Source organism: Henckelia pumila, chromosome 2, assembly GCF_033568475.1.
Source record: "Henckelia pumila isolate YLH828 chromosome 2, ASM3356847v2, whole genome shotgun sequence".
NCBI classification, from domain to species: Eukaryota; Viridiplantae; Streptophyta; class Magnoliopsida; order Lamiales; family Gesneriaceae; genus Henckelia; species Henckelia pumila.
In genome coordinates this window covers 103,568,154-103,581,609 of record NC_133121.1, presented here as the reverse complement: position 1 = coordinate 103,581,609, position 13,456 = coordinate 103,568,154, and the positions used below count along the sequence as shown (strand labels likewise).

Genomic DNA, 13,456 nt, shown 5'->3' with positions numbered 1-13,456 from the left:
CAATGATGTCCATGAATGCAAAATTTTCACATGTAACCCTTCCCACTACAACAGATAAAGCCTGTTTGTGCTTCTGATGGAAATCGTTTTCCCAAAGGACTATCAGCTTACATTGATCGTGGGACATTGGAGACATGCCTTCATCTGACTGTTCTTTCCCTCTGCGTGGTCTGTAGATTATATTTAAACCGTACTTCATTTTTCCTTTAATAAGATTATATTCTGGAATTGTATTTTTGGAGTCAGGTAATGGCTGGATCTGGCCATCTACAGACGTTTAGATTGCTGAAATTTCTTCGAACGCGAAACTCTGCTGATGGGCACACTAATTTTGGCACTCAAATGGCAGTAAGTATACCGTACATAAATATCTGATCAGTCTTTACTCCATACCTATGTTACTTGAGTGTATACTAAAATAACTTTCTGATGGCAGATGTCTGCGTGGTCTTGTTTATGTGCTGTGTTTACTTCTTTTTAATGGGAACTTTTGAAAATCTGTCTGCATAGAAATGGGGTTTTAGTGAAACTAGACTTCTATGTTCTTTAGAAGACGGAAAAAACAAACTTTATTTTATGGAGTTTGCCCAAATAGGCATGGATTAACCAGATAAAACTCACCAGTAGTTCGCAGGGACTACTTGGAGCCTGTGGTTTATGAGGTCATACAAAACAACAAAACTATTGTCTATTGGCAAAAATTGGCGACTGGACGAAACCAAGAAATCACCCCTCACGTGCGAAATTATAGAAGATCTCCTTTAAGATCAAACAATTCCATCGAATTGAGTATGATTGTATGTGTTACTGTGATAAATCTTTTGACGTGGTTTTGTTGAATTGGTACGTGAGGGCTGTAACACATGGAATTTCACATTTACTGCAGGTAAGTTTGGCCATTGGCTTCTTGTTCCTCGGGGGTGGAATGTGGACTTTTTCCACTAGTAACAGTTCGATTGCTGCTTTACTTTTGACTCTTTATCCACGTTTGCCTACTGGGCCAAATGACAATCGATGCCATCTCCAGGTAAAGCAATATGCTGGACCGAAATAATTAGTTCATGTGTGGTATTGCTTAGAAAGCATTTTCTGTTTAACTATGTACAGATATGGTCTGAGTCAGTTTTGTCACATCCAAATACATGATGTTCTCAAATTGCTTCTCGTACAAACAGTTGCTTGCAATCTTATTTCCTTTTGTTAAGGCAAAAGTCAGGACTTTGCTTTTTAAATGCATGTGAAAATGTGGAGGGGAATAAAAATCATCTTCCTACCTTTCAATATATTTCTCAACTCTACCACCTTCGCTCGCTTGATCTGGGCAGGGGTCCCATATTTTGGAATTTATATGTGAAATGAAAGCAGTATATGCGTGAAAAAGCAATGTACCTCATGTTAACACATCACTTTAAACAAGAAAGGAAACAAAGTGTTATCTTACTATTAAAGGCAATTCTCCTGGACTGGTTTAACAAACCTAAATTGCAGCTGACACCGTAGAACAGAATCTGCAGGCAAATAAATTGGAACTTCAATAATCTGGGTTTGTGAGGCTCATAATGCCAGCCCTCTCAACAACTGCACTATTGAGAGTAGACACTAACATAAAACCTCGTATCATGAGTCAGCTGAATAATAATACATTATAATTGGGAAAGTGTTATGCCAAAAACAAATATTGAGAAAAGAAAAGGGGTGTAAACAATGTACACGCCACTTTCTGCCATGGCATTCGAAGGAGCTTCGGTCCTATCATTTCCTCCTGTGCTTGGGAGACAACTGGATCCACATTTTTGTTAATATAGGATACTTCATATTTTGATAGACGAGATGATCCGATTGCCAAATGTGTTTTAAATAAATTATATTCTTTGGATTCTACCTTTGTTTGACCTACTGGTCATTATTATTTCCAGTCAGGAGGATACTGTTTTCTATTCACTTGTTCTTACGTCCATGAAGATTGAAGGCATGGAAGTTTGTGTAGTTATGCAATTTATATTTATATTTAATCAAATGTTTGAACTTGCCTACATAGATTGAGGGTGGGTGGTGAGGTTGTTGGTGCTCTTTCCACTCGCAATATATAATTTTCGTCTATCTTGCATTAGCATTCTCGCTGGATATACGAGTATCTGATTTTTGGTTGTGGTGTGATTATCAGAAGCAGTTACAAGCAAAAAGTTGTCATTATGTCCCATGATTTGTTGTTCTTATACATACTTGTTCTAATGACAGGCATTTCGGCATTTGTATGTTCTTGCAACAGAAGCCCGCTGGATTCAGACAGTTGATGTGGACTCTGGCTTACCTGTTTATGTCCCTCTCGAAGTTACTGTTCAAGAAACTGAACGGCATGCAGAAACAAGTTTCTGTGAGGTCACCCCTTGTAGTCTCCCAGAGCGTGCTATGGTATGTCTTGGTTTTTTCTTCGAGTTGTGTCAGATGCATTCTCTTCTCAATATTCATCTTTAACGGATCTTTAACGAACTAAATCGAGCCGAATATCACCAAAATTTTAAGGCTCGAATTCAATTCCGAGTTTGATTTAAAGCTCAAAATTTAATTTTTTTGCTCGAGTTTGGTCCGAATCTGCTTGAAATATTCGAACATGTTTGTGAGGTACTCGAAAATAAAAATTCAAAATATATTTTTAATATATACACGAAGTATTTTGCGAGTAATTGAACAAAATAATTTCGACTCGAAAAAAAGTTCAAACATGTTTGAGTTCGGCTTGAATTCAATAATTTCAAATACCAATCAAATATTTTTTGAGCCGGCTCGATTCGTTTACACCTCTAAGACCAACCCTTGGTTTTGGACCTTTTGGTGGGAAGATAAGAAATTGATAGACAAGATATAAACCAAATGTCTGACTTCATGTTTTCTGCAATTGGCTCCTCCTGGTGTAGCATCTGTATGTAACACCGTATAGGTTCTTGTAGAAAATTGAAGAAGATAATTCTTGTATATTTCACTAATGAGGAGAATACACTTTTATAGATACAACGAGACTATCAAACCCTAAAGACAAAGAAGACCAAAATATTATCCTACCAAATATACACAACTAAAATATCCTATCAATCAATTAAATCCTATCAAATCAAATAGATTGATACAAATTGATTTTAATTGATATTAATTTACTAAGTAAATCTACACTCCCCCTCAAGCTTGACTGTAAATGTTGATAAGGCCAAGCTTGCTTATAAGAAATTCATGAGTTTGTTCCGATAGTCCTTTGGTGAGAATGTCAGCTAGCTGATGAGAAGTAGGGACATATTCAACATTGAGACTGCCTTCTTCCAATTTTTCCTTGATGAAATGTCTATCAACTTCAACATGCTTGGTTCTATCATGATGAACAGGATTATGAGCTATGCTGATGGTTGATTTATTGTCACAAAACAGCTTCATAGGGCCTTCAAGATTTATTTTCAGCTCTTTCATAACTCTGTTAATCCAAATTAGTTCACACACTCCATGAGCCATAGCTCGATATTCGGCTTCTGCACTGCTTCGTGCCACAACTGACTGTTTTTTGCTCCGCCATGTTACTAAATTCCCCCAAACTAATGTACAATAACTGGAGGTAGACTTTCGATCTTTGATTGATCCGGCCCAATCGGCACTCACTCTTCGATAATCGGTCTTTGCGAAAAATAACCCTCCGAGGAGTTTGTTTCAAATATCTCAGAATTCTATAGACTGCATTGAGATGACCTTGACATGGTGAATGCATATATTGACTTACTAGACTCACTGAAAAAGCAATATCAGGGCGAGTGTGTGAGAGATAAATGAGTTTCCCGACAAGGCATTGATACCTTTCTTTATCCACTAAATCACCCTCAAACATTTTTTCTTTATTTCCTTGCTCAAGAGGTGTACTGCTTGGTTTGCACCCCAGCATCCCAGTTTCTTCCAACAGATCCAAAGTGTACTTTCTTTGAGAAACAGATATACCTTTCTTGCTCCTAGCAATTTCCATTCCCAAAAAATATTTCAGCTCTCCGAGATCTTTAACTTCAAATTCCTTTGCCATCATAAACTTAATATTCTTCATTTCCTTGTTGTCGTTTCCAGTGACTATGAAATCATCAACATACACTATGAGGACAGTGATTTTGCCTTCGTCAGAATGTTTAACAAAGAGCGTATGATCAGCTTGTCCCTGCATATATCCAAGTTTCTTGATAACTTTAGAGAATCTGTCAAACCAGGCACGTGGGGACTGTTTCAAACCATAGATAGACTTATTGAGTTTACAAACAGTTTGATTTCCCAATTTTTCTTCAAATCCTGGGGGCTGGCTCATGTAGACTTCCTCTTCAAGTTCACCATTCAAGAATGCATTTTTTATGTCAAGTTGATGTAATGGCCAATCAAGATTGGCTGCCAATGATAGAAGGATCCGAACAGTGTTAAGTTTGGCAACAGGAGCAAATGTCTCAGTGTAGTCAATGCCATAGGTTTGAGTGAATCCCTTGGCTACGAGGCGAGCTTTGTATCTGTCAATTGAACCATCTGACTTATATTTCACCGTGAATATCCATTTGCAACCAACTGTATTTTTTCCTTGTGGTAATTCGACCACACTCCAAGTGTTATTTTGCTTTAAGGCATGCATTTCCTCAAGAATAGCCTTTCTCCATTCTGGAACAATCAGAGCCTCTTGAACAGACCTGGGAATTTTTATACTGGACAAACTCACGGTAAAGGTACGAAAAGATGAAGATAAATTTGAATATGAAACACATTTTGAAATGGGATGTTGAGTGCAAGACCTCACACCTATCCTAATAGCTATAGGAATATTGAGATTGGAGACAGTACTTGATTGAGGATCCTCTATCGGTTCATTTTCTTGACTGTGTTTAGAATTCACAATGTCTTTAGTAGCCTGAGGTTTTCGTCTTGAGTAAACCAGTAACTCTCGTTCTGGTATCACTTCTCCCCCTGTTTCCAGTGCCGGGACTTGTTCTGGATGATTTGGAGTATGATTGCTAGCTTGGATTGTATAGGGTATGGGTGTTGGAAATGGATTATCTTGACAAGCAGCTTCATCTCGATTCTCCCCCTGAAGCGGAGTTGAGGAGAAGTAAGGTGTACTTTCTAGGAATTGCACATCACGAGAAGTATATGTTTTCCGGGTTTGAGGACAATAGCAACGATAACCTTTTTGTGTTGGTGAATACCCAATAAAGACTACCTTGATAGCTTTTGGATCAAGTTTACTTTGGTTGTGGTCATGTACGCGAACAAAAGCTGTACAACCAAAGGTTTTCAAAGGAAGGTTATTGGATGTGGGCACATGAGGGTATTTTTTAATGAGGACTGACAGAGGAGTTTTAAAATTGAGAGTGCGACTTGGTAGACGATTGATTAAGTACGCAGCGGTGAGAATGGCATCTCCCCATAGGTATTTTGGAACATTCGTGGTGAACATTAGAGCACGGGCTACTTCCAACAGATGACGATTTTTCCTTTCTGACACCCCATGTTGTTGTGGGGTATCGACACAAGTGCTTTGGTGGAGAATCCCATTTTCTGAAAGATAGTCACCTAAGATGGTATTGAAGTATTCTTTACCATTGTCAGTGCGAAAGAGTTTGAATTTTGGTGTGAAATTGGGTTTGAATCATCTGGTGGAAGTTTTTGAATATTTGACTTGTGTCAGATTTGTTGTGAATGAGATAGACCCATGTGACCCGAGTATGATCGTCAATAAAGGTTAGAAACCATTTTTTCCCTTGGGATGTGGCAATTGGTGAGGGGCCCCAAATGTCACTATGGATTAGTGAAAATGGTTTGGAGGGGGTATACGGTTTCGGAGAGAAAACAGTACGAGGTTGCTTAGCCAAGTGACACATTTCACAATCAATAACACCAAGATTTTTATTACGAAATAGAGAAGGAAACAATCTTTTCAAATATGAAAAACTAGGATGACCTAACCTATGATGCCACAACATTATTTCCCTAGTACTTGAAACAGAAATAGAAGCAACATTAGACACTCGAGTTGGAAGACCTTCAGACGTGGCAACCTCAAGATGATATAATCCATTGTGAATTCTAGCACTGCCAATCATCTTCCCCGATAGTAGGTCCTGAAATTGACACGATAAAGGAACAAAGTTAGCAACACACTTATTGTCACGAGTGAATTTGCTAACAGAGATGACGTTGCATGTAAGGGAAGGAACATGAAAGACAGATTTGAGGATAATATCCTTAGACAGACGAATGTTACCAATACCGACAACTGGACTCATCGACCCATTAGCAATTTTCACAAATGTGGGACTAGTGCAGGAAACATATGAAGAAAATAAACTAGAATCCCCTGTCATATGGTCGGAGGCTCCGGAATCAATGATCCAAGAGCCTATACAAGTTGAGCTAAGGGCTGAATAGAATGTACCAGATTGAGTCATGGAGCATGACCCGACAGTAGAAATGGTGGGTTGAGAGCTGTCTGCCGAAGGAGACGACAATATTGTTCAATCTGCTCAATTTGTTCATTTGTGAATGGAACTGAAATGCCAGAATTTTCAGGCTGTTCGTGGGTGGTGGTGACCTGATAACCATGTGCTTCTGTCTTCTTCCGGGGCTGCCAATTTGCTGGTTTGCCATGGATTTCCCAACATTTTTCTTTGGTATGACCTGGACGCTTACAATATTCACACCAAGGCCTTTTGCTAGTGCGTGGAACTTGAGAGAGCATCCTGTTGGTGACCAAACCAGAAACATCACCGGCAGATTGTTGGGATGGTGAATCATAAGAGAGCATGACTTTTCTGCGCATTTCTTCACGTCTTACTTCAGCAAAGGCATCGTCGGTAGAAGGAAATGGGTCACGAGCAACCACTCGGCCACGAACATCATCAAGATTGCGATTGAGGCCTGCCAGGAAATCGAAGACTCTTTCTTTGTCAAGATTTGTCTTATTTTTTATACTGCATTCAGCACACACCGAGGAATTTTCGAGGAACAGATCCAATTCTTGCCAAATATCCTGAAGTTCCGAGAAGTATTGAGTAACCGAATTGGTTCCCTGTTTTATATCCTTCAGTTTGGAGCGGAGTTCGAAGATTTGAGAGGCATTTCCAATATCTGAGTACATCCGACGAGCGGCATCCCACACTTCTTTGGCTGTTTGGAACCAGAGATATCGCCTGCTGATATTGGGCTCCATGGAGTTTATGAGCCACGCAAGAACTATTGAGTTTTCAGCCACCCAAACTTTGTACAATGCGTCTTTTTGGCTTGGTGCAGGAGGATCACCAGTGAGGTAGCCCAGTTTGCCGCGGCCGCAGATCACAATTTTTACAGATTGAGCCCACTGTAAATAATTACGGCCGTTTAGCTTGTGAGTCGTAATCTGTAAAGAAAAAATATCATTGCCTGAGAGAGAAGAGACTGCGGCCAATGATTTTTCTGCTACAGAGTTGCTGTTGGAATCTGTCGACATTGGAATTGGGCTTTTTGTCCCATATCGGTTGGATAGAGTTCCTGGGAGCCCTTAATATAGACAAGGGCAACCCTCACCTCTTGAGCTAGCTTTTGAGGTGAGTTAGGTCCAAGTCTCATTTTCTAACATGGTATCAGAGCCCAGACCCTCCGTGTGTGTTGAACCGCCCATAATTGGGCTGCCTATAGTTAGGCCACCCGTTAATATCTCCACGCTCCAGATATTCATTCCTGGGCGTGTGGAGGGGGGGGGGGGTGTGTGTTGAATATTGTCCCACATCGGTTGGATAGAGTTCCTGGGAGCCCTTAATATAGACAAGGGCAACCCTCACCTCTCTTGAGCTAGCTTTTGAGGTGAGTTAGGTCCAAGTCTCATTTTCTAACAGTTCTAATTCTTAGCAAGCTAAATAAAATGTTTTCCCGTTTCTGTCACGGGGTATTTTAGCATGATGAGTAACATTGTAACAGTTAATTCATATGAAACTTTTTACAGTTTAAAAGCATGATAAGACATGAAGCCATTTATATAGTTTAAAAGAATGATACATATGGAGAGTGATTGAGAAAATGCTTGTTAAAATGTGAGCAAAAACTCCGGCAAAATCGGTGCACCAACAATTTGAGAATCAGTATTTAATTTTTTTTTTTGGGGGTGGGGTGGGGCTCATTATTTCCCCATTATTTACTTCGGGGCTTTATCTGAACTGTCATTTTTCAACTGTCATTCTTCAATCCTCTGATAATCACATTATGCAGATACCCAAAATATATCTCTCAAATGAGCACGGCTCTCTCCTGCCTAAATCTTGAATGCGTGATGATAATATTTAACTACTCGTTCTCGTATATTACAGTTGAAGTCTGTTCGAGTTTGTGGTCCTCGGTACTGGCCTCAATTGATTGAACTCAGTCCTAGTGGTACGATCAATACCAACACATTCTCTTTGTTCAGGTCGCCAAATTTCACTTTACCTACATGAATGATAATAATTAAACAGAAAAACCTTGGTGGAGTTCGGGAGACAAGAATCACCCATTCAATTCTGGTGTCCTTTATGTCAAAAGAAAAGTTGGAGCCTGTTCGTACTTGGATGATCCCATAGGAAGTCAATCACTGCTGTCACGAGCAATGCATAAGGTTCCTTCCCCACTTAAAACTAGAGTTATCCTCTCTCATATTGTGTAGATTATGGAGTGAAACAGAATATCAATTGTGCAGATGAGTGGTTTCACACAACCAATATCATGCACTCAAAGCATTGAGAGCACAAGTGCCGTAACGGTAGATCAGTTGGTCAGCATCTTTTCTTCAGATCCAAGCTTAATTGCATTTGCTCAACTCTTTTGCAACTCATCCCAGAATAGCAGGCAAGTTGCTTCCAGGGAATGTTGTGTTAATTTTTAAGTTACGTTGTTTATATTATTGTGCTATCTTCTCCCAAGATAAATTCAGAGAACGTCTGTTAGTTGTAAAGGTGATGGGAGATCGAACAATTTTAATACCGCCTCATTTGGCTTTATTCAAGGGAGAAGCTTACTAAAACTTTCGTTTGAAAGTACAGTTGAGGGTTAAATCATAAATGGGTGGTGTTTGATATTATTATTTTGTCATTAGGAACCAATATTGTGCGCCCCCAAACACTGCCCTTTAAATGTTATGCTACTGACCTACCCCACTTGACATGGCGCAACAAAATAAAAGAGCACACCAAATCTGGCAGCATGCCAACATCTTTTACATTGGAGACCGCCAAGTTCGTTATGTAAGGATTGAAATAGCTGAAGACGAAGAACATCACTTACTTTACCCGCCATTTGCATCACCATAATTCATGAAGTTAAGCTTGTTGAATAAAGGTTAAAACTCCTCAATTATTAAATTTAAAACTTTAAAGCGAAAGCTATCTTCTCTTGGATTCACTACACGGCAGGCTATTGTAATGTGTTATTGCTAGATAAAGAAACAACCCTTTGTATCCATAAGTCTTTTGATTAGCCATTTTCATAGAATATAAATAATCGATGCCACTTTGTAATTTTGGAAACAATTGCCATGATTGAAGGAAAATAGCTGTTCTATTGTTTTTTGTCACCTTGTAGTATCTTGAACGATAGTGTTATAAAATGAAAATTTGGTCACTGGGGATACTGAGGGTGGAGAGCAGCAATGAAGGATATTCTTTGGGGAGTTGACCGTGAGTGAGGTTTTGGATGCAACTCTTGAGCGGTGGGGAGGAATTTGAAACATGGGCGGATGGTGCTGGTTTAGTATGTATTTAGGAGGGAGTATCCAGGTGGAGATGGTTTGGGTCCCGCTTACTTGCTATTAAGTGGAATGGGGAAGTCGGAAACATATCTGTTGGGGTGGTTTGTTTGATGGATTTATGGGTAGTTAATCGATGCTTGTTTATATCGACATTGTTGATCCTGGTTGGTAGATCCAGTGATGTCATTCATAACAGTGATGCAAATTGATAATACAACTCTAAACCATTCGTTCTGAGTTCTGTATAACAAATCCACCTATCGGATGATGCTGTGCAATAATAGTGAGTAAAAATTGTCGTTGCCATTTTCGTTGTCATGGTCCAAGCATTGGACCCAAACTAGTTGGTGTTGCTATTAAATGGTAAATAAGATATTTCATTAACAATATCTTAGAAAATTGTCCTGCAGATCCAACCCTGACTTTCAGGAATTCTGCTTGCAAGTTTTATTCGAATGTGTGAGCAAAGATAGACCAGCACTTTTGCAGGTATCTCATAGTTTTTCATTTGTTTTTCTTTCATTAAACTTTGAATTTTATTTGCACATGCGTCAGGTGGAGGTCCTTATTTAGGGAAAGCTCCTTCGATTTGGTGAGATATGTTATGAGTAAATGATGGCACGTTTGTTGTGGACTTTTTAGAAAATCACAGTACACTTTTATGGTATTAGTGCATCACGGCGGATGTTTTTTGAAGTCAATCTGACATCCTGACTTCTAAATTCTGATCTATGCAGGTGTATTTATCACTGTACTCTACAATTGGGTGCTCGATGGATCTAGTTTCTAGTGACACTTCCATTAACAGTGACTTGTTTTCTCTTTCTAGTTTAAAGGTATGATATTTCAAAAAAATGTTTTACCCATGCACTCACACGATGTTAATTGACTTGAAACACGAGTCCTGAAAAAACCTATCGCTTCCCTGCTGGTCCATTAGTTGCTCATTAGTTTAAAGGAGGATTTGTCTCATCACATTTCTTCTAAGCTCGATCATGCCTTCTTGTTGGATCTACTAGTTATGTTGCATCGTGAATTTCTTTAGTTGGTGCTCTTGCAATTGTAGGATGTGATTAAAAGCGTTTTTTAAAGCATGGACACTGCAAAAATTACAGCAGTACAATGTTTGGCACATATCAGATAAGGCTCTAAGTGATTTCAGAAATTGGGAGGGAAACAAAGAAAAATCTGGCACAGCGAAGGACAGTAGAGATGAAAAGGTCCAAAGAGTTCCAAAACGAGTATAGTTTACAAAGGATTTTAAGTCCAACATTCTGCTGGTGTATGTATATTTCCGTACAATCAAATTGTAAAAGAAAATGACAGTACGAATATATTTCAAAAAGTGTAAGGTTTGAGAACTACTATCTCGAGAGATTGTGTTAGAAATGTGCTGGGGTCCTCAAAATTCTGTTGGTGGATACGGGGGTGTCACCACATGTTTGGGATGCTGCAATCTTGGTTCTCTAAATGGTAAGTTGATGGAATTAGCTGACGACAATTCCTCTGGGACGGGGTTGGATAGTATCATAGTACCATACTTTGGTAGTTTGTGGTAGCAGTATTTTGCATATCTGTATCGTTTGACGACTTTATTATGTTTTTAACCTTTAATCTAATGCACAGATTGCAATTGCCTACACTGAAGCTTTGCTAAACGGAAGATTGACTGGTTCGAAGGGGGAAATTGTGCAATCAACATTCTTGGGTTCACTCAGGAAGCGATTTGAAGAGATACTGAACTGTTCATTTAACCTAAAATCCATTTTCGGTGCTTATATTAAATCAGGCGAGTGGCCAACCGGCGACTCGTTAGGAATCAAGGCAGCAACAATTCTTTCATGGTATCTCCAATGGTACAACGTTCCATACCCTATTGACATCAGAAGATTCGAGGAGAAGATTAAAAAAATTGAAAAACCTTCATCGGTTCCCTTGTTACGATTGGTGTTTCCTGAAACTCATATTGCTGCAATCTATTTGATCCATAATTTATGGACATCTTCTTCCAAGATTGAAAGTTGAAACTACTTTCATGCTGTCAACACTGTTGTTATGTTGTAACGGTAGATGCCACAAAATAATGCTAGTGTTCTATAGATGGGATGATCAAAGTCGCAAAGTTGAGGGTCCGGGCTCGATTCCATTGTTCTGCAGATAGGAAGAGTGAGCTTTCTCAAAATTTTCTGTTATATTTAATCACTGTAAATTTATCCTGAATGCAGGTAGGCTGCAACAAGTGTTGTATCTTTTTTGTAATTTAAGATTAAGATGATAGACAAAAGTATTAGATGCATTATAATAATGCAGGTCCAAGTGTTGATGCTTCTTTGCCAGTTTGCTACTTGCATTTTGCCTTCTAACATGTTTTTGCCTATTTTAAATTAGATTTTCTTATTAGAGATTTATCATTCAAAAAATTTGCCCAATAAATGGTTTTATTTTGAAAGTTTTGAGAAAATATTTAAAGAAATATTTTGGTTCATAAATTGTATGTTTGATTTTGGTATGGGGAACGAAATTGCAACCGGTTACGTCAAATGATGTCGTAAGTGCTTAAATGTAGATTTAAATTTGGTTGATGGGACATTAACATGATTATATTATATGATTAGGATATTATTTTTATGTTAATAACGTAAAACCCTTATATCGATGTAAACAATTATTATTTATTAATAATGTAATTAGTTTTTATCATGTCGAGGCTTCTCGTTCGTTCTTCAATGAGATCCTACATTACTATTAATACGTAAATTATGTATTCAATGATTCATATTTCTATCTAGCGTAATTAATGATATTGTTGACATGACAAATCATAAGACATTGAATCTATCATTAGGGTAATATCCATAAAATAGATTGAAATTTACCTCGTTCGTGCCAACAAATTACCCTGGGTACAGTGGTGTAGTTACATGGTCCCGAAGGGGTGCGACCGCCCCCCCTAAAATTTTAAAAATATTTAGTAGTGTTTTAAAAATCGGACCGGACCGGTCGGTTCGACCGGGAACCGGTCACTGGTCCGGTCCGGAATACCCTTAAAAACCGTTTTAACTGTTCAACCGTTCAGAACCGGTCAAGAACCGGTCAAAACCGGTCGAACCGGCCAAAAACCGGCCAAGAACAGGTCCCATAAACCGGCCAGAAAATCGGTTGAACCGGTTTTCGAATTTTTTTAATTTTTTTAAAATTGTTTTTTTTTTAATTTTAAAATCTTAATTTAATATTTTATTATATATATACACATGATTATTTAAAATTTGTACTTCGTTAAAAATATTATTTTTCTATTATTATAATTTTTTAATTAATTTATTTATTTTTAAAAAATATAGTATATATAACTATAATTAATATTTTGAATATATTTATATAGTTATTTATTTTTTTTAAACTATGATAAATATATTTTTGTTTATTTATGTATCTTTTAGATTTTTAAAATTTAAAAGATATTATTAATTATATTATATTATATAAACGGTTTTTCGGTCCGATCGTCCGGTTAAAACGATCAAATCGGTTGGACCGTTTTTTTAAGGTAGATCGGTTCGATCACCGGTCCGGTTATAAAAATATTGATATTTAGTATTATATACACGATCTCGCTTTTAAATACAAATTTAATTGAGAAACCAACTCCTTGAATTTTTTTAAAAATAACTTAGTATTATGTATATGATATATCTATAAAATATTAAT

At 37.9% G+C, this 13,456-nt stretch overlaps 1 protein-coding gene across 5 annotated transcripts in view; it reads left to right on the top strand.

Moving 5' to 3' along the window:
* Positions 1–12,094, top strand: part of LOC140880242 (anaphase-promoting complex subunit 1) — a 39,521-nt gene extending 27,427 nt beyond the window's left edge. For 3 of the 5 annotated variants that reach the window (XM_073284525.1, XM_073284526.1, XM_073284528.1), the window contains 10 exons: positions 55–168; positions 247–348; positions 887–1,027; positions 2,239–2,412; positions 8,337–8,400; positions 8,481–8,620; positions 8,702–8,850; positions 10,159–10,237; positions 10,486–10,584; positions 11,375–12,094. In XM_073284525.1, the coding sequence (XP_073140626.1) occupies positions 55–168; positions 247–348; positions 887–1,027; positions 2,239–2,412; positions 8,337–8,400; positions 8,481–8,620; positions 8,702–8,850; positions 10,159–10,237; positions 10,486–10,584; positions 11,375–11,773 (1,461 nt within the window). In that variant the 3' untranslated portion in view covers positions 11,774–12,094. Of the gene's footprint in view, positions 1–54; positions 169–246; positions 349–886; positions 1,028–2,238; positions 2,413–8,336; positions 8,401–8,434; positions 8,621–8,701; positions 8,851–10,158; positions 10,238–10,485; positions 10,585–11,374 lie in introns of those variants that run through there. The other 2 variants (XR_012149617.1, XM_073284527.1) reach the window with 2 other exon arrangements.
* The last annotated feature ends 1,362 nt before the right edge of the window (positions 12,095–13,456 follow it).